Below are 26,551 nucleotides of genomic sequence, written 5' to 3' on the forward strand. Positions count from 1 at the left end.
GCAAACAATAAAACAAACAGCTACTGCTTCTCCCTGAACTGGATCAGAGCCATGGTTCCGTAGGAAGGTTTTTGTTGCTATTGTTCACTCTTCCCTCTTTTATCATTTCACCAATCTTAATCACCCCCTTCCTACAAGCTGTTTGCTTCACCTTTCGGGGGGGGGGGGGAAACCCATGGGACAAGTCATGGTTTGCTTGGAAAGGGCAAATAGGTTTTAGCAAGTGTCTTTTAATGGGGAAAATGTATGTATGGTTATCCTCACTCTCCTGACACCAAAGCTATGGTCCAGCTTCCATGTATGTGGTAAAAATTTATTTAATAATGAAAATGTCAGGAGAGTTAAACATGGATTTATCACATCTCATCTGGTTTACCCTAAGGTATAGTTTTTATAGCGAGGTAGATCATCTGTACGACTCCTTTGAAATATCAGCCTTCAGTAAACAAAAGTAAAGATGATTCCTGGGAAGCAGCCATAACAGTATATGTGTTTCACTGCAAACAGCAGGATCCTACGGCATCTTAAAGATCAACACACTTAGAGTGATAGGAGCTTTGGTAAGAAACCAACTATTCTTACTTTCCATTTCCAGTATCAGTTTATTTTAACAGGCTTTCAATCTTTAACTGGTTGGCTCAGAAAGAAGCTTGTCTAATGAGTATGCTGTATGTTTTATGACTTTTGTGCATGTTTTTAATCATTTTAAAATTAATTTTTCAGTTAGGTTGGTTGTTCTGTGGTTTTTAAATTATTGTACTGTACATGATTTTAGCTATTTTGTTTTAGCTTATATTGTAAGTTGCTCTGGATCTCATATTAGGAAAATGGTGGGATATAAAGAAAATCTTACCTAAATTGCAAGGGGTGCTGAGAGGGCACCCACAAATTGAATTCAATTAGGAAATTAATTTGGCTCAATAGGAAGCAGCAAGAGGTCTTCAGAAGCATAAAGCTGGGAACTTATGTTTTGTATTCCAGTTCTGAACCAGAAACAGGTTCCAAATTAATTTGGGAGTGAAATAGACTGCCCCTTTGCACCGGCTTGGGCATGTCATCATGGTGTTTAGACACAGCACGCTCTGACACTGCCCCAAACTGGCGTCACGCCACTACCCGGTCACACAGCAGGCAGCTTTGCGGCATTCCTGTGGCATGACGTTTATACGCTGCACGTTGCAGGAGTGCCGCAAAGCCATAGTGTCAGCGGAAAAGCCAGCTTCTTGCCGACTCAAAAAGGAGCGGCATTTCTTGAAGCTGTCCCTTCAGGACCATCGGTTTTGGCCCTTGGTTTATTTATAAAAAGAGGACTGAACACGCACGCAAAACATTCTCTCACACACACATACAAGAAGTAAAGATGCAAATCAAACAGAGGTTCTGTCTGGCTCCAAACTAGACTGAATTGCTATTGTCTAGGCACATATATTTATAGCAAGAAATAGTCCTGAGGCAGTGTTTCAGGATGGCTTTTCCAGGAGTTAAATGGCTTTTCCAAGAGTTAAATTACTTTCCCAGGAGGGAAGAATGGAATGAGACATGTGAGAACAAATGGACAATCGGTGTGAATGCCTTCAAACAAAAAGAGTTTCATTTCCAGAGGGAAACTTCCTTTGTCTGCTGTATGCAAGCAATCACTGGGTCCAGCGCTCACCATCGCTCTTTAGTGCAGGGATTATGCTTATTCTGATCTTGGTCAAACCCATAATAGCTAAGTGCCTTGGCTTCTCTCATGTTGAGCCATCTGGATTCCTAATATGATATGGCTGGTTTCCTGCACTAGGATGCCCCCTTTCGGCTACCTGTCTGGTATTAATTTGATATAAACCAATGAGGGGTGACTAGGGGCTGGATCCTGGGGTAACAAAAAGAAATAGAGTTGTTAGATGTTTTACACATACACACATACATAGAACAGAGGAACTGTGAAATTCACGCATGGTAGAATTAAAAGATAAATGAACCTACACTGAATGTGGATGTTTGTTGTGTGCCTTTAAGTTGTTTCTGACTAGGCAACCCTAAGGCGAAATCCGTCACATTGTTTTCTTGGGAAGATTTGTTCAGAAGGGGTCTAGGGTTGCTTTCCTCTAAGGCTGAGAGAGTGTGATTTGTTCATATAATATATGGCATCTATATGACATCTTTGAATCAGTAATGAGAAGAGATATCAAACTGAGAAGAGATATCTGTCTCAGTAACTGTTAGTGAATTGTTACTGAGACAGATACTGAGCTCAGTAATAATTAATCACTTAGTGATTAATTCTAACATTCCCATTTTGGGTAAACTGTATTTTAGTGAAGGGCTCCAGTTTATTATAATCACATGATCTAATATCTTTAAGCTAGGCTCTGAGCCAGACCTGCCATTAGGTAGATTGAAGCAGCTACCTGAGGTTGCAGATTTGTTCTGTTATGAAAGGACAGCTGATTGTTAGCTATTTAATTGTATTTTGACTTGTCAAAGAGGGGTGAGGTGCTTGAAGGATTTTCTGTCTCTCATACCAAAATAACTCACCTGACATTGACTACAATGAACCATGACTTAGGACGTTACTACATGTGGTTTCTAAATCACGATTACACCAAGAAAAAAGCGGCATTGGCCATATTCATTGCAACATGACACCTCCAAGGTGTAACTACTCTGTCTCTGAACTGTTGCTTTTCATTGATGGGGGAAAACTCATCAATTACATGGCAAGCACACATGTCCCCAGGTGTGAAACATCACTGCTGAGGCAGTTGCAAGACTGGACATCATGTGGTGTCAGTGTTGCCTCCTGTCCCCCTTCCCCCTTGTTTTGCTTGGTTATCTTTATTTATTTATTTTCTATTTACTTACTTACTTACTTTTTTACTTCAATGACAGTAGCAGAGCTCCAGAACTGCATGAAAAAAGTTGGAGGAAAAAACTCTAAAGGCAGGCAGGTGGAGTGAAGGGACAGTCAGGAAGAGAGAGTGATGGGAACAGCAGCCTCAGTTGAAAGAATGAGAGGAGATGCAATGATAGCTGCCTTGAAAGTGGTATGTTCCCATTTTATTTTTAATAGCATGACTGCTGTGGAGCTTGTGCAGAAGACTTCTTGCAGGGAAGGCTATGCCATATCATGTACAGTTCTCTCAACATGTCTATGGCTGACCCCAACTGAACTTCACCAAAGCCAGGTTGGGGAGACAGGGAAATACAGTCAGCTCTCCTTAGCCACAGCTTCTTTATCCATAGCTTCAAGCATCTGCAGCTTGAAAATATTTTTAAAAATCTATATAAATTCCAAATAGCAAAGCTTGATTTTGCCATTTTATATAACGGACACTATTTTACAGTACTAGCCATTGTATTTAATGGGACCTGAATATCCATGGATTTTGGTATTCACAGGGGCTCCTGGAACCAAACCTCAGCAGATACTAAGGGCCCACTGTATCCACCTGTTAGAACATTCTGGACAAAATTACATACATTACATACTTTTATAGCAGCTGCTAAGCAGAGCAGGATAGCCAAGCTAGTATGTAACATGGCATTATGTGCACAATAACTTCTGTAGACGTTTCTTTTTAAATATCTGAATTAAAATGGAGGGGTTGGCTGGAGTCCATCTAGCAGAGAGTAAAGCATTTTTCCTGTGTTGATGGATTGTCCTGCTCTGGAAATGTCTCGTGTCCTTATTCTGGCAAATCCTTGGCAGGACAATAGTGTTCACTAACAATGACTCTGTGTATAGCTTTGACATGCACTTAGATGTCATGGTATCAGCAGTGACAGTTCAGATTCTTACAGAACAGCCCAATGGGGGTGAAATTAGTCAGAAATTGAATTCAGTGGGATTTCTTCATTCTGGAAGGTGTGTATGGGATTACAATTTTAGCATCTCTAATATGCCAGAACTATCAAGGACTGTTCTAGATCTAGGACTGCAGTGTGAGAATGCAATCCTATAAATACTTACATGTAGAGATGGGAAGGCCAGGGGGAAAAATCCAGAAAAATTCAGAAAAACACCTTCCAGTTTCCCCCCCAAATGCTTGTTTTTTTCTGAAAAATTGGAAAAAATTGAGAAAAAGGAAGCAAATCAATTATGGAATGTTTTATTTTAGCATGACGAATAAAATCTTTAAGACAAGGTGTTAATATATTTCCCAAATCATTTCTAAAAACTATGTACAGTATCAGATTATTCTAATTTCTGTGCACTGAATGAGGAGAACAAGCAAGTCCTAGGTTACAAAATGAACTCTCCACTGGAAGAGCAAGATGCATTTCTTCCTTTAGCATTGAAAGAATCTGGTGTATGTTTGGAAACACTCATGCTAATTTAAGAAATAAACTGACGTGTGAAAGGGTAGAGAAGCTTGTTTCAATTCGGGTAAACTTAGTCCATGATAACTGAATTATGACAAACATAATGAAGCAGAAGCAGGGACTGAAACTGATACTAATAACCAGTGCTGCATCCACACTGCAGAAATAATGCAGTTTGATACCATGTTAACTGCCATGGCTCAGCGCTATGGAATTCTGGGAACTGCAGTTTTATGAGACATTTAGCTTTCTCTGTCGGAGAGCTCTAGTGCCACAACTACAATTCCCAGAATCCCCTAGCACTGAACCATGACAGTTAAAGTGGTGTCAAACTAGAATATTTCTGCAGTGCAGATACAGCTCAGAGCTTGGAAAACGAGTCTGATTAAATTTGATGCATATTATTTGAATCTTAGTCCTTACTCTCTCCCACACACTTTTGATACTGTGGAAATATAAATAATTTTGTTTGTTACTAATATTGATAATTTCTTCTGGCTTTTTATTTAAAAAAAATTTTTTTTTGCCTACTCCACATAAACTAGCAAAACTAAAGTTAGGAGATTACTCCATTTGTTGCACTGTATGTTGGTAAAGTAACAGAGTGACTTCCAATCTGTAAAAAGTACTAATGTTACATTTTTAATTTTTTTCTGAAAATTTCCATTTTTTCTCAGAATAAAAAACCCTGGAAAAAAACTACCCCCCCGGTGGCTTCAAAATTTCCAGAAATTTTACATCTCTACTTATATGGCAGTAATCCCTATTGATTCTAAGTAGGTACATACAATGAGCCAGAGCAGTGTAGTGGTTTGGGTGCTGCACTGCGACACTGGAGACCAGGTTTTGATTCCCAGCTCAATTATGAAACCCACTGGATGACCTTGGGTAAATCCTGGGATTTCTTACCATTGCCTATGGGTTTGGTCCAACAAGGTCTGGAGGGCTACATTATTCACATCTTTAGTATATGTAGAACAGCTGGGATATTTGGAGAGAGAGAGAAAAGGAAAGAAAAAAAGAAAGCGGATTTCTCTTGACAGGGATTTTGTCTGCTAGCTAGAAATTCCTCCACTGCAGCTATTAGGGTTGTCACCTGATGATACTTTAGCATTCATGTCTTACTTGGTTTTTAGAGGCCTGTTCCTTAAAACCATTTCAGAGCTACTAAAAGCCAGTAACCCTTCTTGAATGTCTGCTTATTGTGCTGCAAATTAAGGACTTTATCACATGGGGTGGGGGAAAGCAGGGGTTTAAACTAACATTGTCCTGTGAAAATTGCACTGAAGATTTTCACACACATTGCGATTAAAGAGGACTTATCCTGGCAATAACAAGGTAATAATCAGCAACAAATCATTCACGGGATTTCCCTGTGAATGATTTGTTGCTGGTTATTCCCAGGATAACTAACACTGTCCTGTGAAAATTGCACTGAAGATTTTCACACACATTGCGATTAAAGAGGACTTATCCTGGCAATAACAAGGTAATTACCAGCAACAAATCATTCACGGGATTTCCCTGTGAATGATTTGTTGCTGGTTATTCCCAGGATAAGTCCTCTTCAATTGCAACATTGTGTGAAAATCTTCAGCATGATCGTGCAATTTTCACAGGATAATGTTAATGTAAACCCTTGCTTTTCCCCATGTGATAAAGTCCTAAGTCTCTGTTAAGAACTAAAAGATGGCAACTGCACTTCATTAAAAAAATTGTCTACTGCTACTTTCAATGTTATGTTCTTTCTGTTATTTTAATTATTTCTGTATTTAATATTCTGAGGTTTTACTTTGTAATTTTTTAGTTATATGTAATTGGTTCTGTGAAGGTTTTACTCTGAAAAGAAGACTAGAAAACACCAACATATTTTATTGTTAGCAGAACACGGATTAAATTTGTCATCATGTGGTTCATAAGAATTTCTTCTTGCTATTAGATTGTAAGATGAGCCCCTTTGAAAAACTTTTTTGGAAAAAATGTGGCATTTAATGTGTTGCTTTTGTGCTTTTAATAAAATATGCTAAACACTATATACACACACACACAACATGGAGGTACTTGTTATAGTGACCCCAAATCCAGGAATGGAGATATGTCAGCCTGTTCTGGACGGGGTCCCACTTCCCCTGAAGGACTCTGTCCACAGCTTGGGGATGCTACTCGACTAGTCACTTCAAATGACAGCTCAGGTGGATGCGATGGTCAGGAGCACCTGTTATCAGCTTTGGCTGATACGCCAGCTGCGCCCCTTCCTGTAGCTGGGAGACGTAGAAACAGTAGTACTTGCACTGGTAATCTCTCAGCTTGACTTTTATAACATGCTCTATATGGGCTACCCTTGTGCCTAGTTCGGAAACTTCAACTGGTACAAAATATGGCAGCCAGGTTGGCTGCGGGTTCATCAAGATCTGATTATATAACACAGGGGTAGGCAACCTTTTTGAGCCGGGGGCCAGGTTGCTGTCCCTCAGACAACTGGGGGGCCGAAGCCCAAAAAGAAATAATTAAATAATTTTTAAAACATTAATTAATTAAATAAACCGGGACAAATGGAGGACAAAAATTTCAAATGGAGGACACTTTTTAAAAAAATGGAGGACACACTAAAAAATTTGCTGATTTTTTAAAAAATGTTAATATAAATGCATGTTTCGGAGGCTTCTATAGACAACTGCCCCCCTTGCCCGCCGCTTGCCCCCCTTGCCTGCCACTTGCCCCCCCTTGCCCGCCTCCTCCTGATAGGCCAAAGGCCCCACGCCCTCACGCAAGGGCCTAAAGCTCCGGCGGCAATCAGCGGCAGGACCGGGCTGGGGCCAGTCCCAAGGCCTTGCCGGGCGGCATCCGGCCCGTGGGCCGCAGGTTGCCTACCCCTGATATAACACCTGTATTGAAATCCCTCCACTGGCTGCCTATTAGTTTCCGGGCAAGGTACAAGGTGTTGGTTATTACCTTTAAAGCCCTACATGGCTTGGGTCCTGACTACTTACGGGAACGCATTATCCCATATTGTCCACCCCACCCCTTATGCTCCTCTGGGATGAACTTACTTCAGTTTAGAAAATCCATACTGTCCACTGTCAACCAGAGGGCCTTCTCTATTGCTGCTCCTAGGCTATGGAATGACCAGCTGGAGGAGGTCCGCCACACTGCCACCTTAGCGGCCTTCAAAAAGGCCATTAAGATGGCTCTCTTCTGGCAGGCCTTTCCAAATTAGCCTCCCCTCCCCAAGCGTGATAGCATCTTCTCCCTCCTACTATAAAGTCCTTTCCTCTTTCCCCCAACTTTCTTGATTTTATCATTATAAGGTTTTATATTGTAATTTATGTAATTTTGTTTTATAATTTGTGATGGGAGGTTGGGGAGAGATACATTTTAATTGGATTTTATATGTAACACACTGTTTTTACATGTTGTAACCTGCCTTGATTCCTCGTGAAAAGGCGGGCTATAAATAAATATTATTTATTTATTTATTTATTTATTTGGGGGGTCTATCTGATTTACCACCAAATGTACGTATACATGATTTGAATTTTTTTAACCTTTTAAACTGTTTTACCTTGTTAAATTAGTAGGTTTTTAATCTGCTTACATCAAGAGTAGGCAGATTACATTCTACGGATTGCATGTAGGCCCACAGGACCATTTATATGGGTCCTAGGGTCCTCTGAAGTCAACTTATTTGCTCCAAAATGCCCTCTAGGTAGTGTAGCGGACATTTCCAGCATGTTTGGAGGCCCCCCAAACCCCCTCAGTGTTTAAAAAATGCATTTTTCAAATTTTTGTTGCCCCAAAATGCCCTCTACTATGTGTCTGGATGGGCATTTCCATCCAATTTTGTCCCCTCCCCCCTTGCCCAAGCCTTTTTTGAAACAAGAAATGCCTTCTACTCACTTCATATAATTAGGAAAAGGGTTCTTGTGGGCATAAAATAATTCAAGAAGCCCCAAGACATGAGGAAAATGTCCCCCATATCACCTAGAGGGCATTTGGGGCAATAGTCGCCCCTTTGTTTCCATGGACTTGAAGTCCATGTCCCTCACCCATTCTCAGGCAGCAAACAGAGGGGGATAAAATGGGGTCATGCACACCACCATTCAAGCCAATGGGGCTTGAATATCGGCAAATTTCTGTTTTTGCGAAGGTGGGTGTGTCCGGAATGGATCCCCTGTGAAAATGGAAGGGCGACTGTATTTCTTTTGTGTATGTGGGAAACAGGGGTGGGGTGGTTAGGTGCAGCTGTCCAAGTTCTCCTGGGTAGCCAATGTAGCCCTTACCTTTCCACAGTTGCAACACCCGATTCACATAATTCCATTGTTTTAAATCCTCTACTGTGTTAATCTGTTTCATGTTGATTTGATTTGTATGGTGCCCCAGGAGTTCATGATAAAGGATGGGATATAAATATTAGCACAGGTACTCCTGGGTTCAATGCTGAGCCTGGAGGCCCAGATCGTAGTGGTGACCAGGAGTTCTTTTACACAGTTAAAGTTAGTGCACTAACTGCACCTGTTCCTGGAGAAGTCTGATCTAGTCATGGTGGTACATGCCTTGGTTACATCCCATCTGGATTACGGTAAGGTGCTGTATGTGGGGCTGCCTTTGAAAAGTGCTTAGAAACCAGCTGCCCCCAAAATGCTGCAGCAGCCAGGTTGTTAACTAGACACAAACAACTTCCTTGTTGTAACAACTGTACCGGCATCTGGTCTGTTTCTGGGGATAATTCAAAGTGTTGGTTTTGACCTATAAAACTCTATATGGCTTGGGTCCAGGCTATTTGAAGGACTGCATCTCCCTTTATGAGCCTATTAAGATTTTATGATCATCCAAAGAGGACCTCCTCTCTGTCCCAGCACCTTTTCAGGATCATTGGTGGGAACAAGGGAGAGGACCTTCCTGGTGGCTGCTCCCCAGACTTTGGAACCCACTACCCAGAGGCCTGAATGGTCCTGTCCTTGCCATCTTTCCAGGGCCAAGTTAAAACATTTTTGTGCTTCCAAGCCTTTGCAAATGGTTAAGGTTGCTGGCTCTTAATGTTGTGTGGTGCTGCTGCTTTTGAGATATGTAAGGGTTTGTATATCATTATATTTAATTGTTTTAATGAGTTTTAGTATTTTTAATTGTTTTAACATGTACTGCTTTTAAGCGCTTTTATCTTTTTAACTGTATTTTATTCTCTCAATGAGTGATGGTTACTGGTTTAATTCTGTTTTAGTGTTCACTTTTGTATTTTTTTAAAAATTGCATTGTTGTTTTAATTTCTAAGCTACTTTGTGTCCCATTTTTTTGGGGGGAAAGCAGGATTTAAACAAATATAACAATGACAACAGCATTGGAACAATTATCAAATAAATACACATATGGGCAAACCAAACATGTTTTGTATATACTGACCCCATCACAAGATTTTCTTGGCAAGATTTGTTCAGTGGAGGTTTACCATTGCCTTCCTCCGAGATTCAGAGAGTGTGACTTGCCCAAAATCACCCAGTTAGTTTCCACAACAGAATGGAAATATGAACCCTGGTCTCCCATATTCCTAGTCCAATAGTCAAACCACTACACCATATTGGTTCTACAAATACAAAAATAGAAGCACTGGGAGATGATTCACATGTCTTCAATCAAAAAGACTAGCATGCTTTCTTATAAAGGAATCTCTGTTGCCTAGAACTCAATAAAGATGTACTCATTTTAAGAACTTCTGCTTACAAATCCTCAACATAGCTACAAAGCAGCTCCCCCCTGCTCTATTTATCTTTTTTTATATGGTATACACAGGGAGGCTTTAACTTGGCCTTCCCAGTTCTCAGTTTATTTTATTAGGAACAAGATTTTATCATTTGTTCTCATCCGTGAGTCTGCGTCGCAGTGGAGTTTCATAATCCCTCAATAACGTCCAATATTATTTTGACATAACCTTCAAATATCTGCCAGTAATAAGCAGAATTAAACCATAAAGTCTGTCAGAACTTGGTGTCTGTTGAGTTTTAATATGTGAATGTGCTAGAATTCAGCTCGACTGAGGCCAGAGAGCAAGAGATTTAAGAAAGTACTGTATATACAAATTCAAAGATGTAGCTGTGTTAATCTGTAGAATCAGTATGTAGAGGGATCTTGTAGCATCTTTGAGACTAAATGAAAGCATGAAATTGGCAGCATGAGCTTTCGTAGACTTCAGGCTACTTTGTAAACTTCAGACTAATGCGTCTGAGGAAGTAGATTGAAGTCTCAGGACTTTTTCACATGGGGGGCCTGTGTGCTTCCATCCTGAAAATGGTTAAAGTGTTGGCATCACAGAAAAGCAAGCAAATTTGCTAATGCTTATCACACAAAGCACAACAAGGAGTTAAAAGCACATTACTTAGGCCAGAAAGCGGGTCAAAAGTGAATTTGGGTTTCAGACGGATGAGGACAAATCCTGTTGCTAGCTTGGAAATAAACTTTTTGCACATGCTCCAAATTGTCATTTCTCCAAGTGCACACACAGACATGCTCCAGAGAGGGAAGGGAGATAGGGAAGAAAATCCTCTTTGCCCCAGAAGCTGTTTCAGAGGAAGGAAGGCTGAGGTTTCCTTTTGCAAACTCCCTTAAAACCACAAAAACAAAACAAAACAAAAAACCACACACACACACACGCACACACAGAAAGAGGACAGGGCTGGTCCATAAACCTACCTGATTCCAGCGAGGGCAGATGCCTCCCAGATGCCCTCCTTTTCCAGGACATGTCTTCAATTTCTCCCTCGTGTACAGGAGGAACTCCAAAATGTCTTCTCTCTTGCTCTCCCACCAGCTGTTCCTTGCTGAAAAAAGAGAAGACCAGCCCTGTGTGGGAAAGACATATGTGAACAAGCCTTTCTCCCTCTCCTTGGCACAACAAGGAACCCTGGGAAATCTGGAAACAGGGAGAATCGAGGACTTGGTTTTCAGATGGCTGCTATTATGTGAAGAGAGCGAATTCATAAATGAAAACACAGTAATTTTGTGAAAATGCTTATTCCCTGATTCACCTCACTTTCTGTCTGGAGTCTGACCGGTTTGTGCACAGCATCATCTGAAAAGCAATTGGGAAATTGTCCCTAATGCCCTGGATGACCCTGCATTGTGACCAGTTGTCACAATGACCTTCCAATTTTCCCCATGTGAAAAAGTCCTATGAAAGCTCATGCTGACAATTTCTTTCTTTCATTGAGTCTCAAAGGTGCTACAAGATCTCTCTATGTACTGTATATACTAATGTACAAGTCTAGAAATTTTAGTCAAAAAATTCACCCCACAAACCTAAGTTGACTTATCCATGGGTCAGTGTAAATATTATACATGCAGGAACTCACAATCAAAGCATCCCCGACAGATGGCCATCCAGCCTCTGTTTAAAGACTTCCAAAGGAGAGTGCGTTCCACTCTTGAACAGCCCTTACTGTCAGGAAGTTCTTCCTAATGTTGAGGCGGAATCTCTTTTCCTGGAGCTTACATCCATTGTTCCAGGTCCTGTTTTCTGGAGCAGCAGAAAACAAGCTTGCTCCCTCCTCAATATGACATCCCTTCAAGTATTTAAAAAGGGCTCTCATATCACCTCTTAATCATCTCTTCTCAAGGCTAAACATACCCAGCTCCCTAAGTCATTCCTCATAAGGCATGGTTTTCAGACCCTTCACCATTTTCATTGACTCCTTGTGGACATGTTCCAGCTTCTCAACATCCTTTTTGAATTGTGGTGCCCAGAAGTGGGCACAGTATTACAGGTGAAGCCTGACCAAAGCAGAATAGAGTGGCATTATTATTTCCATTGAACTAGACACTCATCTGCCCAGTTCTGTGGGATGGAGCCATGGCAGTTATAGTGGTGTGGAACTGTATTATGTCTACCATTAATGACCCAAAGCACCCCTTTCCTCCTTTTCCCCTGCCTGGTCAGGGTGCCCAAAGGTCCTCCTTTTCCAGGCCATGTCCTCCATTTCAACTTTCTGTTCAGGAAGAATTCTAAAATGTCCTCCATTTTGAGCATGATACAATACTGGACTACACTGTTATAGTGCTATTATTCCATTTTAACTGCTCTGGCTGCCTCCTGTTGCGTTCTGGGATTTGTAGTTCAGTGAAGCCTAAGAGTTTTCTTGCTGAGAATTGTAAATGCCCCTCCCTTAACTGCAAATCCCAGAATGCAACAGGAGGCAGCCAGAGCAATAAAAGTAGAATGATAGTGCTGTAAGTGTAGTGCGGTTTTGAGAAGCATGAATTTATGTTTCTATGATTGTTTTTAACTTTTTAATTTGTCCATATCTTCCATTTTCCTAGGTCTTTGGTTTTTCACTGCCTGGCTCTTCTTTGCTGTGAGGACCTCTGGTCACCTTGATATGACTACTGTAATGGGCTCTACATAGGACTGCCTTTGAAAAGTGTTCGGAAAATTCAACTGGTTTAAAGAGCTGCTGCCAGGCTGTTAACAGGCGCCGATTACAGAGCCCATACAACTCCCCTGTTGAAACAGCTTCATTGGCTGCCAGTTCGTTCCCGGGCACAATTCAAGGTACTGGTTATATCCTACAAAGCCCTACATGGCTCAGGTCCACATTATTTGGCAGACCGTTTCTCCTGGTATGAACCTGCCCGGACTCTGAGATCCTCTGGAGAAGCCCTTCTCTCCATCCCAACACCTTCACAAACACGTTTGGTGGGGACACGAGAGAGGGCCTTCTCAGTGGCTGCCCCTAGACTCTGGAACTCCCTGCCCAGGGAGATAAGAACGGTTCCCTCCTTGATGGCTTTTCGACGGCAGGTGAAGACCTACCTGTTCAAACAGGCATTTAAGGAATCACTATAAGGGCAGGAATGTTGGACTAATTTAATCATTCTGTATAATGCATGTCATTTATCTATTTATTTTTAAAATGTTTTAATTGTACTTTTTGTGTTTGTTTTTTAATTGCTGTGAAGCCGCTCTGAGTCCCAGTCCTGGGAAAAGAGCGGGATATAAATAAATAAATATGTATGAGTGTTTTGAGCTCATCTCCTCCACTGGGAGCAGGACTAAGGAGCATGAATTTACATTTCTATGACCCTTATCACACGAGCAAAATTTGAAGTTATCCCAGATTCAATGTGAAGGCAATGCAGGGGCAATCATGGGGTTTCAGTCAGGAGCCATCTTAAACACAATCGAGGGTCATTCCAGGTAAATCCTCTTTCCTGAATTTACCTAACCCTGGAATGACTGCTGATTGTGTTTAGGATGGCCCTTGATTGCGTTTGGCGTCGTGTGATAAACAAACTTGAAACCCCATGACTGCCCCTGCATTGCCTTCACATTGACCCTGGGATAACTTCAAATTTTGCTTGTGTGATAAGGGCCATAGAAATGTAAATGAGTGTTTTGAACATTTTATTTAGTCACATCATTTTACATTGCCTGGTCCTCCTTGGTGATGAGGACATCTAGTCACTCTGATTCCTAATGAGTGTTGTGAGCTCATTTCAGAGAATCATAGAATCGTAGAGTTGGAAGAGACCACTAGGGCCATCCAGTCCAACCCCCTGCCATGCAGGAAATCCAAATCAAAGCATCCCTGACAGATGGCCATCCAGCCTCTGTTTAAAGACCTCCAAGGAAGGAGACTCTATCACCTTCCGAGGGAGTGCATTCCACTGTCAAACAGCCCTTACTGTCAGGAAGTTCCTCCTAATGTTGAGGTGGAATCTCTTTTCCTGTAGCTTGCATCCATTGTTCCGGGTCCTGTTCTCTGGAGCAGCAGAGAACAAGCTTGCTCCCTCTTCAATATGACATCCTTTCAAATATTTAAACAGGGCTATCATATCACCTCTTAACCTTCTTTTCTCCAGGCTAAACATCCCCAGCTCCCTAAGTCGTTCCTCTTAGGGCATGGTCTCCAGACCCTTCACCATTTTTGTCGCCCTCCTTTGGAAACGCTCCAGTTTCTCAATGTCCTTTTTGAATTGTGGTGCCCAGAACTGGACACAATATTCTAGGTGGGGCCTGACCAAAGCAGAATACAGTGGCACTATTACTTCTCTTGATCTAGACACTATACTTCTATTGATGCAGCCTAAAATAGCATTGGCCTTTTTAGCTGCCGCATCACACTGTTCACTCATGTTCAACTTGTGGTCTACTTGGACTCCAAGATCCCTTTCACATGTAGTTTCATTCAGCCAGGTGTCACCCATCCTATATCTGTGCATTTTATTTTTCCGCCCTAAGTGCAATACCTTACATTTCTCTGTGTTGAATTTCATTTTGTTAGCTTTGGCCCAGCTTTCTAGTCTATTCAGGTCATTTTGAATCTTGATCCTGTCCTCTGGGGTATTAGCTATTCCCCCTAATTTGGTGTCATCTGCAAATTTGATAAGTATGCTCCCAATTCTGTCATCCAGGTCATTGATAAAGATGTTGAATAGCACTGGGCCCAGGACAGAGCCCTGTGGGACCCCACTGGTCACTTCTCTCCAGGATGAAAAGGAGCCATTGTTGAGCACCCTTTGGGTTCGGCCGGTCAACCAATTACAGATCCATTTAACAGTTCCTTTGTCTAGCCCACATTTTACAAGCTTGTTTGCAAGAATGTCATGGGAAACCTTGTCAAAGGCCTTACTGAAATCAAGATATACTATATCCACAGCATTCCCTTCATCTACCAAGCTGGTAATTTTGTCAAAGAAAGAGATCAGATTTGTCTGGCATGACTTGTTTCTCTGAAACCCATGTTGACTTTTTGTGATTATGGCATTGCCATAATCACATTGTCATGTCCTCTATTTGGAGCAGGACATCAATTTACATTATGCGTATTTAGTCACCGTCCTCTGTTTTCCTGAAGGGTCCTCCATTTCACCTTGCCTGGCCCCTTCTTGGCTGTGGAGGGGGTGCGATGAGTGTTTTGAGCTCATTGATTGAGTCATGTCCTCCCTTTGGAGCAGGACTAAGGGGCACCCATCTACCTTTCTATGAGTCGTTTTGCCCTTGTTCATTTGGGCCTGTCCTGTTTTCCTTGAGCGTCCTCCATGACATTTTAGCTTCCCTGGGCCCTCTTTGCGCTGAGGCCCTGCCTGGTATTGCTGAGTGTCTTGAGCTTTTTATGTGGCCATATTCTCAACTTCTTTAGGGGGGTGTCATCAGTCTACCTTTCTATAATGGGTATTTATTTAGTCCTGTCCTGTGTTTTCCTCGAAGGCCCTCCCTTTGGCCTTGCCTGGGCCCTTCTTTGTTGTGAGGCCCTGCCTGACCCCTCATCCTAGGAGTGTCGTGGCGTGCTCCTTTTGGAGCAGGAGTAGCAAGGGCCATGGGTTTGCATGGCTCTGCTTGGGGCTTCCTGGTGTCCTCCTCCATTCCCCTGCTGCTGCTGGCCCTGTCTGCTCCGCCGGTGCCTGTATCTGAGTGGCGCTGCTTGTGCCTGAAGGCTCCCTCTCTCTCCGTCCTGCTCCTCGGCGGGGCCCTGGGCCCTTCCCTTCCTGCCAGAGAGAGAGAGGCGTGGAGATAGAAGGCGGCCCCGGCCCCGGCCTCTCCCTCTCCCCGCCTTCCTCCTTCTCCTCCTCCCTTCCTCGGCGGCCGGCTCTGCTGCTGCTGCTGCTGCTGCTGTCAGGACTAGGAGGATGGCAGAGACGGAGGGCGGGAGCCATAGCAGCAGCAGCAGCAGCATCGTGGGGTTAAAGGTGCTGCCGGCGGGGAAGTTGGGAGGAGGAGGAGGAGAAGAAGAAGAAGGAGACGCGCTGATCAGCAGCGCAATGGCGGAGCCCAATAACTCGCCTCTCCACGGCCACCAGCCGCCGCCGCCGCAGCAGCCCCAGCCTCAGCCTCCACCGGAGCCCCAGCCTCAGCCGCCTCCTCCTCCGGCTCCGGCTCCGGCTCCTGCCCAGCCTCAGCCTCCTGCCCCGGCTCCTTCCCCGTCTCCTCCGGCCCCGCAACCCGCCGGATGGCCCATCTGCCGGGACGCCTACGAACTGCAGGAGGTGATCGGTCAGTGGAGGATCCAGGGAGGGAGGCAGGCAGGGGGCCTCTTCTTCTTCTTTCTTCCGCCGGCTCTCTGGGGCCTAGCTCCCTCCCTCCCTTCGGCCACAGCGCCACTGCAGCGGCCCTCTCTCTCTCTCTCTCTCTCTCTGGTGCTGCAGGAGTAACATCCCGCTTTCAGACCGCTTTAACTGCCCTGACTCAGGGAAAGGGGATCCCGGGGAATGGAGCTTGATGTGGCACCACGCCTTCATAAAGGCTGCACCTGCACTGCAGGCATAATAAAGTTTGAGGCTGCTTTAACCGCCCAGGCTTAATGCTAGGGGATCCTGGGAGTTGTAGTTTGTTCTGGCACCACGCCTTGAGATAAAGGATGCATCTTTACCGTAGGAATAAACCATTGTGAGACTGCTTTAACTGCCCTGACTCAGTGCTAGGGAATCCTGGGAGTTGTAGTTTATTGTGGCACTAGAGTTCTCTGAGAGAGAAGGCTAAATGTCTCACAAAACTACACTTCCCAGGATCCCCTAGCATTCAGCCAGGGCAGTTAAAGCGGTCTAAAGGTAGATGATTTCTGCATTGTGTTTGGACCTGCATCAGCACCGTAGAAATAACCCAGGTTGAGTGCTTTAACTGCCAGGGGTCCATGCTATGGGGTTTCTGGGGTTTTGTAGTTTTGCTTTTGGCCCCAGAGCCTCTGAGAAAGGAGGCTAAATGTTTCCCAAGACTACATTTCCCAGGATTCCTCATCCCTGAGATATGGCATTTAAAAGCAGTGTCAGACTGGATTGCTTCTGCAGTGCAGATGCTATCTTGGGCTTCCATCTCCTTCTGTGCTTTCTTCTATCGGCTTTTGCCCCTCTCTCCCCTTATTTTGGACTAGAGACCACCCACACTGCAGGAATAATCTGGTTTTGACACCACTTTAACTGCCAGGGCTCCATGCTGTGGAATCCTGGGAGTTGTAGTTTTGTGAGCTGTTCAGACTTCTCTGTCAAGACTGCTCTCTACAACAAACTACAATTCCAGGATCCCATAGCATGGCAGTTAAAGTGGTGTCAAACTGGATTCTGTCTGCAGTGTGGATGCAGCCTAGGACTCTGGAGGCCAGGGTTCAAATCCTAGCTCAGCCACAGAAACCCATTGGGTGACCTTGGGCAAGTCACACTCTCTCAGCCTTAGAGGATGGCCATGGTGAAAGTTGCCCTCACTCTCCTCCCAACCCTTCTTGGTGCCTCCCTTATTTATTTATTTATTTATTTAAGGCATTTATCTCCCACTTTTCTCCCATAATGGGAATCATTCAATGTCACATACATCAGCCAAGGGGACTTTTCCTAATGTGCAGCGTTTCTGTTGTTGTTGTGTGCCTTCAAGTGCCTTTCCAATTTAGGGTGACCCTATCATCTGGTTTTCTCAGCAAGGTTTGTTCGGAGGAGGTTCGCCATTGCCACCCATCCCCTGAGGCTGAGAGAGTGTGACTTGGGTGAATTGGGATTCAAACCCTGGTGTCATAGTCTGACAATCAGACCATTACACCAGACTGGTTCTCCTCTGGTATCCTTGTAGTTTTAGATTCCTTTTTGCAGTTTTCAGCTAATTTCCTACCAACAGACTGCAGGCTGCTCTGCTTTCTCTTCCTCCCCAAATCTCTGTTATTCCATGCCCCAGCCCTTTGTGAACTCTACAGACAGATTCTTCTTCTTTATCTTCTTCTTCACCTCCTCCTTCTTGGAAGGGCATTCATTGCTGCTATCAGTTTAATATTTTCATTGCAGTTCCTGTCTCACTCCCCGCTTCTCTGCCAGGGATTTAAAGGTAGGGTCATGGACATAGTCTACTATACCAGTTGGAGGTGGTATGTCTTGGTACCCAATCTGGGCTGCTTCTTCTGGCTGCTTTTGCCTTCCTGGGAGAGCACTTAAGCAAGCCTGTTTTTTGGGAGTGGGGATGCTGGGAAGGAAGTGGTTACAGAGATGCTGTTAGTTGGGCTTCAGTTGGTTGCACACTCGCTTATCGATAACTCAGCTAAAAACCTGCCAGAACAGCAGAAACTCGAGGCTACATCCAGGGGTACCGTTGCCTTTGTGTGTGTGTGAGCTAGGCCCATATCCAACAGCCCTAACTCGGGTTGGGTAGCACTGCTTCTGGTTCATCTTGCAGTTGTTTTAATATTGATGGCCACCAACTGCTGAAACACTAGAAAAGACAGAAAGGAGGGAGAGGAAACCTTGAAGGGCTGGCTGGCTTTCTCTGTGATGCTTTGACCCCTGGGACGCTTGCCAAGACCTACACATTCCCTCAGTATGGAATTTTCTTTGGGAAGAGGCAGCTGTTCCCCTTCTGTAATTAACAACTGTTTCTCTCCTTTGTATTTTTTCTCTCCTTGTGTGCTTCATTCCTTAGCATATGTACTACCTTTTTTTGTGGTCATTACTTTCCTTCTCACACTAGCAATGGCAATCATAAGTACATTTCTATAACACTTATCAGTGAACTGATCACTCCCTAAGCAGTTTACAATGTATAAGGTAATTGCCCCCAACAAGCTGGGTATTCATTTTAGCAACCTATGGAAGGATGCAAGGCTGAGTGGACATTGGAGCCCCTGGGATCAAACTCACAACCTTGTGGCCACAGCACAGGCATTTAGCCATTGCCCCACCACTTTGATTCCTCTTTAATTGCCGTGGCTCCATCCTGAGGAATCCTCGGATTTGTAGTTTGGTGAGACGCTAGAGCTTTCCAGCAGAAGAGAATTCTAAATAGCCAGCTACAAATCCCAGGATTCCATAGCATGACAGTTCATATGGCATAGTGCTATAATGGTGTGGTGTGGAAGAGACAAAAATAGTGGGATGCTGAGCAAGATGTCCTGTTTACTGCTCTGGGAGAGACCTTAAACAGATAGATGTCTCTCTTGATGCATGGCCATCTGCAGAGGCAGTTGTATATTGGTGGGGCCTAGTGGATTGTGCATAGACAACAGCAAAGGAACGGTCCTGTAAAATTACTTGCCTGTATTGTACAGCTGAAAATTACTACAGCTGTACAATGATCCATGAACAGAATCAAAAATCTATATTGGGTCCATGAACAGAATCAAAAATCTATATTGGGTAATACTCTTCTGGGACCACTACTTTATTTGTTTATGTAGCGCCACCACTGTACATGGTGCTCTACAAGTAAAAGACCAACAAAACAGTTCCCTGTTCTCAGGTTTACAGTCTAATTAAGAGAAGACAAAGGGGAGGGAATTAAGCCCAGCAGATACTTCCCCATTCCTCTCTTCCACTAGCAGTGCTTCTCAAGCAGTGCTTTTCTGTCATGCCCCCCCCCCCCGGAAGAAGAAAACATTTCGCGCCCCCCACGCGACTGTAAATAGTATCATTTGTCTATAAAATTGTTATAAGTACACCTCTGCATAACAGAGCCTCGCGCCCCCCTTTACGGAGCCTCGCGCCCCCCCTGGGGGGGCCCGCCCCACTATTTGAGAAAGGCTGCACTAGGGTCAGGGCAGTGGCATCTGAGATGGGGAAGGGCCTTTCCTCAGCTTCAGGATCCATCCATGGTGGAGCTGTGCCTGCCTTTTCTTTTCTCCCTCCAAGGCCAGGGCTATGGCAGTCGGGATGGAGGGAGGGCCTTTCATTTGCTTCTGGGCCTAGGCATGGTGGAGCTGTGACTGCCTCTTCTTCCCTCCCTGTGTGGGGCCAGGGCAGTGGCAGTTGGGGTGAAGGGAGGACCTTCCTTCTGTTTCTGGGCCTAGGCATGTTTCTGGGCCTAGGCATGATGGAGCCATGCCAGCCTCTTCTTCTGTCTCTCTGAGGCCAGGGCAATGGCAGTTGGGCTGGAGGGAGGGCCTTTCATCTCCTTCAGGGCCTAGGCATGGTGGAGCTGGGCCTGCCTCATTAAGAAGGAGAGTTCAAGTCCTCCAGGATTATTCATGAGGCTGGGTATTACAGAACCAGTGATGTTCAGTGGTACTCAGCATTGATGAAGATTCCTGGAAGATTCAGAAGCTCATCTTCTTTATAGTACTGTTGTGGTCTTAGAAAGGATTGTTTGGGGGGGGGGGATCCACTTAAGGTTCTTCCTTAAATCCTGAACCTACTGTCTTATACATCATGGTTGGGAATCTTGCCTGCTTTCAGATGCTGTTGGACTGTAAGTCCCACCAACCCTAGGTTGAATAGCCAGGGGTTAGAAAGTTGAATTCAGCAGCATTTTGAGGGTCACACAGTTACCACTCTTACTATATACACACACATATACTTTTCTGGAATAAGTACTCTTAAACTTGGTAGGACTTACTGCTGAGTATACACATAGGTTTTTACTATTAATTTGATATTCACAAGCATTCCTGCATAAGCATTTTAAGATCAAGATGTCAAAAGAAAACATCACAGGGACCATAAGATAATAGCTTTCTGGGGCTCAGCTAGCGCACATAATGTGGTATGCAAACTTCAAAGTTATATACAACTTTTCCTCAGGCTGGAATTTAACGCAGGGGCTGGGGCGGGGAGTGGGCCTGGAATAAGACACAAACAGGGAATTGTTGCTGTCCTGTCTGTCTTGGTTTTAGTCTCATAGTGGCCATGAAGAAAGCTCTCATAGACTAATCTAGTTAGAATCTAAGATCTTGCATTACAAAGATGCATTTCTGCTAAGTGAAGCAAGTGGAAGATGTGCCCTTAGAAATCTAAAGGCATGCTCTTAATTGGTCACTAGCTAATTGGAAGTTACAGGCATCTTGAAAGGCAAAGAACCGAACTGTGTAGCCAGAACTGAGCTTTTATCTTTCTTGTGGGTATAAGCTCAAGCCATGCGAACAAAATCATTTGTGGGAATCCGTGAATTGCTTTGTTGCAGGATAGTGCCAAACACTTTTGCTTAGAAGTAAGTTCCACTGAGTTCAGTGGCTCTTGGTCCCTAGAAAACCTCCTTAAAAGTATAGCCAAACTCATAATGATAATATTACCTTCCAAACCTCCCATATACATTGGACTCAGTCCAGAGGAAGCAAAGTCACATTGAACTTAATGACTTTCAGTGTGAATGTATTTAAATCAAGGTGACTTAATTTAAATCTAGACTGATTTAAATTCAGGTTTATAAATTGGATTTAGTGAACAGGCATGCACACATTTTAATGCACAAAAATTGCATGAAAATTGATAGTTATAAGAGTTGAAACACACACAGTACTTGCTGCACAGAGGTTTGGAGCATGAACTTTCTCATCCCCTAGGCCTCTTGCATTACAAAAGTAATATCCATGAATTTAGGGAGCTGTCTTGACACTAATTTCTGATTGGTGCTATTTTTATGTCTACATGGATGCCATGCAATACCATGTAGCTCTGTAGCACAGTCCTGCATACCCATTGGTAGTTTCTGTGGCTTAGGCACAGCTTACTCCCAAATAAGTATGGGCAAAAGAATTGCAGTTAGTCTAAACATGCTTTGCTTACTCAGGAGTTAGCTCTGCTGCATATGTGTATCGGATTTTGCAAAAAGGATCATGAGCTTTCTAGTTCTGGTAGTTAACAAAATACCGTAGAATGAGGAAATTAAACGGTCTTACTTCTTGGCTGGCTAAATATTCACAGTTTGCATCATTACTTGACCTGAAGAGTCATATATTTTTGGCCAGGTTTAAGCCCAACAGGCTTTAACTTTTTGATAAAGAGCTATAGATTCACTTTTGGAGAGCATGAGGGTAGACTTTATTTTAAATTTCTCTTTTAGTCTGTATGTGTTATCCTTTGCCTTAAAAACAAAGAGAGCACCTAAACAAGTCAAGTTTAACTTCCAGTGTACAGTAGAGTCTTGATATCCACTGGGGTTTGGTTCCAGGACCCTCCGTGGATATCAAAATCTGTGGATGCTCAAGTTCTATTAAATACAATGGCAGTAAACTGGTGTCCCTTATATAAAATTAAAGAGTCAAAGTTTGCTTTTGGAATTCATATATTTTCAAAAATATTTTCAAGCCATGGATGGTTGAATCTGTGGATAAAATCTCTGTGGATATGGAGGGCTAACTGTAGATAATTTTTTTTGTAAGATGAATATCTCAAATTCAGTGGAGGATAAGCAGAAATTGTTCAGCCCTGAACCAATTAAAATAAATCAACTCCTGTTGCACTTTATTTCTATTACAGAGAATCCCAAGCAAATGAAGATCAGTAGGAGTTGATTTTAAGTCATTCAGGATTGAGGCTTTGAATTGTCCTATGAATTATGTTCTTGGACAAGTCACATGCTCTCAGCCTCAGGGGAAGGCAGTGGCAAATTCCTTTGAACAAATCTTGCCAAGAAAACCCCATGATAGGTTTGCCATAATAGGAAATGACTTGAAGGCATGTAACATGCATGCACATACTAACATTTATGATAGACACTAGCTCTGAAAGCAAGACCAAATGAGATTAATCAGTTACTTAATCATAGTTTGAACATGTGGAATCCTTAATCTGGGCTTTCATTCTAGCAGTGTCTTGGTTGTTTGGAATGAATAGCATTGTTATAAATGATCATGAATAATTATTTGGGTCTCTGTTTTTGGAAGGATGTTCGAGATGGATTGTAATTTAATCCAGAGGAAAGTTATTATGAATCAGCCGTTCAGATAAATGCAAGGCACTGATCAAGTCACAAAATATTTCCTTAGTATAGACCAGTGGGTTCTTAACCTGTCATTCAGTCCTTTGAGAATCTGGTGAAAGCTATAGACCCCTGTTCCCAGGAAAGAAATGTATGTATGTTAAAACATAACCACAGAATTTTGCCTACTTTTTTTTTATTGAACTAGGGATTTACAAGGATTACTCGGAAAGTCAAATGTTTAATCTTAAAATTTATCATGACAGGAGAAAATCAAACGAATGTGAAGGATAAAAAGGGAGATTTTTTTTTTTTGCTTGAGAAATGTTGATATAGTTGAGCAACAAGGCTGGAATCCTGTTGGTTAATCCAAATTAGAGTAGACTCATTCAATCAATGGTTGAATAGCAAGTCAACTCATAGGTAAATCCCATTGCTTCAGTGGTCCTACTCTAATCAGGACTAACAGTAGGATTGAGGCCTAAATCTGGTAACTGGGTTGTCCTGGTAGAGTTGGTTAACTACAAGATCGGTTTAAAATCATGATTTGATCCTAGTATAACAATCATAACTTGTGACAGAGCTATGTTTGACAGGTACAAGTGCCAGAATGCTGGAATTTTACTTCAATAAATCTAATCCAGATTTTTGGGGCTTTTTTTTTTAAAGAGGGTCTTGTTTACATAATAATTTGCGATGACTTCTGTCAGCATTGTATTCAGTTCCACTGATCAACAGAATGAACAATTAAGAGATCTGAAGACTTGGAAGAAAAACTGAAATTTTAGAAAGAATTACGTAGTTTTTGAAAATAAAATATTTAAGACAAGATGTTCATGTGTTTACTCTTGCATTATGCAACAGTATGTATAGTGTCTTAAATCTTTGCAGTTCATGGTCTTAATTTCCTTTTATCAGTTATTTTTATGGAAATGAGTACTTTATGCCTGCCTGGAACTATGGTGGCCACTGTATATGTACTTTCACGTTCATTGTCAACTTACAGTGACTCCATGAATTTCATTGGGTTTTCTTAGGCAGCAGAGGAAAAAGTGAAGGGGTGGTTATATCACCAGGTTTACAGTCTTATTTCCATATGAGGACTCCAGAAAGCTTCTGGGTACAACCCATGAGTTGCACATGTTAACACTCTCAAAACTGAGAGGCTAGTAGTTGTCCACTCACCTGCTGTGATAATTCAGGTTTTTTACATCCAGATTGTTGGTGGATCTAGTTCACATTTGCCTGAGAAAACTGTAGTAGCAGAAGGACTACCACCATCTAGCACTCCTGTTTGTGAGGCTCTGCTTTGCTTGGGAAACCATGGGGAAGAAATATGACAAATTCTGTAGTGTTCATCTCTCCCAACCTTTTCCCTGGACCACCAAAACTGTACTTGGGATATTGACTGTACTGTTGCATCATATTTAAGCCACACAGGGAGGGACTCCTGTTGTTTTCTTTTATAGACTTAATCAAGCTGTCTTGAATCCCATTTTTGGAGAAAGGTGGGGTATAAATCCAGTAAACAAACAAACAAATGTTGTTCAAATGTTTCATTTTGTTTGTTGGCTTGTTTGTTTTGGAGAGTCCCCCAGTTTAGTAGCTAACAGCTCCTTGCTGGTAGCATGCTATAGTTACTTAAAGAGATGGTGATTTTTTTTGTGCCTTAAAGTGCTGTTTTCTAGGGAGTTGTGAATACCGTTAGCAGAACTGTATGGTGATTATAGCTTAAATGAAAGGTAACACTGTTCCTCTATTTTAGGCTTTGGTTAAACACACAAGAGTTGGGTGTTGGGTGGGGGGACCTGTTTACTCTCATCCACATGTGTGTAAGATGAAAATAGATTATGTCTTGATTTCTGTGTTACAATTTAATTTACAGCTCAAGCTACATGTTTGTTACCTTTGTTTAAAGGTTCTAGTCCATCAAGAAGCATATCTCTTAATTTTACACAGAAGTTCATTTGAGTTGACCTGGTCATGAGGGTGAAATTAAGAAAAAGCCCATGTTCGTACTTCAGTAAAGTTTAAGTAAACTTCATTGTAACGTTCAGCTGTTTGGAAGAATAGAACCTATGATTGTAACTTAATGCCATTTTAGATTCATAGATACTCTGTGTCTGCAGGCTTCATATGAGGTTGGTCTTCTATGTTGGTCAGACTGTATGCATGAGAAGAAAGGAATATAGCATTTTATACTCTTATAAGAATTACTGAAGAGAGTTTTCTTAACTCTTGTATTATTTACGCTGTTTTGGAGCGTAGACAAGAATATCTTGGCTAGTTTTCCCCAGAGAGGAATTGTGTTCAGTAATGAAACCATAGATAGATGTTCCAGAAATTTTTCTCTGTTTTATGATGAGGCTGTAGCTGTTGCTATGATATTGAGAGAGGCATCATAAGGGACAGGATCAATACTAGCAATGATCACATGGACAGTTGAAAGAGCTTGTGCCTCTTGTTTAAAAAGGATAAGACTGCTTTTTAGCAATTAAAAAAAAGAGTAAGGGCTGCTTACAGCTTGAATTAAAACAAACAGCCAAAACCCAATTCTAACACTGACAATAAAAAACAACAGCAACAACATCCTAGCATTATATTAACTATTAAACCTGAACAATACACTAAGAAAAAAGCACTTCATTAAAAAAAGGGAGAGAAAAATGCACCACCATCCTGCTATGTGCATTAATGTTCTTTTTCTGTGTACATTAGTATTGATAACTTGGCCTCAATAAATGCAGTAGCTCATCTGCTGTAAAAGCAAAGAGATCCACTATATTTACCAGATGAATGTCCATTTCCTCCTTCTCATTGACTGCTGTGTAATGAGTTGCTAGTCTGTGAAGACAGCAGCCTTGTTGAGATGCTCCCTACTAAGGGTTGATCTGTAGGTGACTCTTAATAATAATAATAATTATTATTATTCTTATTATCCTGCCTCTCCCTATGGATCGAGGCGGATTACAGTAAGAGGAAATAAAATACAAAACATAACATAATCAAAATAATACAATCTCCAACCCTCCACCAACATCAAATTAAAACAATCAAGATTAAAATTAGTTATAAAATTGTAAAAAGAAGGGCAAGTAGAGTTAAACAGCTAGAGGCAGGCGGGGTTATCTTTTAATGGGAGGTCAATCTGGGAAGGTCTGCCGGAAGAGATCTGTCTTGACAACCTTTTTAAAGGCCTCAAGGGTGATAATATGACAGATCTCCTCCGGCAGGTCATTCCACACTTTTGGAGTGGCTGATGAAAAGGTCCTCTGGGAGACCTCAGCTAACTGTCTGCAGTATATTCTTCCCAGAGGACCTGAGTATGTGGGGTGGATTACAAGGAAGGAGGCGTTCCCGCACGTATGCTGGACCCAAGCCACGGACGGCTTTAAAGGTGATAACCAACACCTTGTACTGAGCCCGGAAGCTGATTGACAGCCAGTGAAAGGATCTTAAAATAGGTGTTATGTGGCCGAATCTGGATTTACCAGCGACCAACCGGCTGCCATATTTTGCACCAATTAAAGCTTCCGAACTTGCCACAAGGGTAGCCCCATGTGGTGCGCATTGCAGAAATTGAGAGATTACCAGGGCATGTACCACCATTTCTAGGTCCCCCTGGTTCCAGGTAGGGTCACAGCTGGTATATCAACCAAA

General features: G+C 42.6%; 1 protein-coding gene and 1 long non-coding RNA gene across 3 annotated transcripts in view; one reads left to right on the forward strand and one right to left on the reverse strand.

Moving 5' to 3' along the window:
* LOC149313798 (uncharacterized) overlaps window positions 1–11,113 on the reverse strand; it is a 40,561-nt gene extending 29,448 nt beyond the window's left edge. The window contains exons 1-2 of the long non-coding RNA XR_016280862.1: window positions 10,990–11,113; window positions 3,956–4,041 (exon numbers count right to left, since the gene is read on the reverse strand). This is a non-coding gene — a long non-coding RNA (uncharacterized LOC149313798). The remainder of the gene's footprint in view (window positions 1–3,955; window positions 4,042–10,989) is intronic.
* Window positions 11,114–15,927: 4,814 nt separating this feature from the next.
* Window positions 15,928–26,551, forward strand: part of STK39 (serine/threonine kinase 39) — a 157,909-nt gene continuing 147,285 nt past the window's right edge. Inside the window, exon 1 of one of the 2 annotated variants that reach the window (XM_089519815.1) lies at window positions 15,928–16,285. In XM_089519815.1, coding sequence (XP_089375941.1) covers window positions 16,054–16,285 — 232 coding nt within the window. In that variant the 5' untranslated portion in view covers window positions 15,928–16,053. Of the gene's footprint in view, window positions 16,286–20,424; window positions 20,444–26,551 lie in introns of those variants that run through there. The other variant, XM_089519816.1, reaches the window with a different exon arrangement.

Source organism: Sceloporus occidentalis, unplaced genomic scaffold (genome assembly GCF_023333645.1).
Source record: "Sceloporus occidentalis isolate IW3139 unplaced genomic scaffold, rSceOcc1.0.p SCAF_4, whole genome shotgun sequence".
Classification (NCBI taxonomy): Eukaryota; Metazoa; Chordata; class Lepidosauria; order Squamata; family Phrynosomatidae; genus Sceloporus; species Sceloporus occidentalis.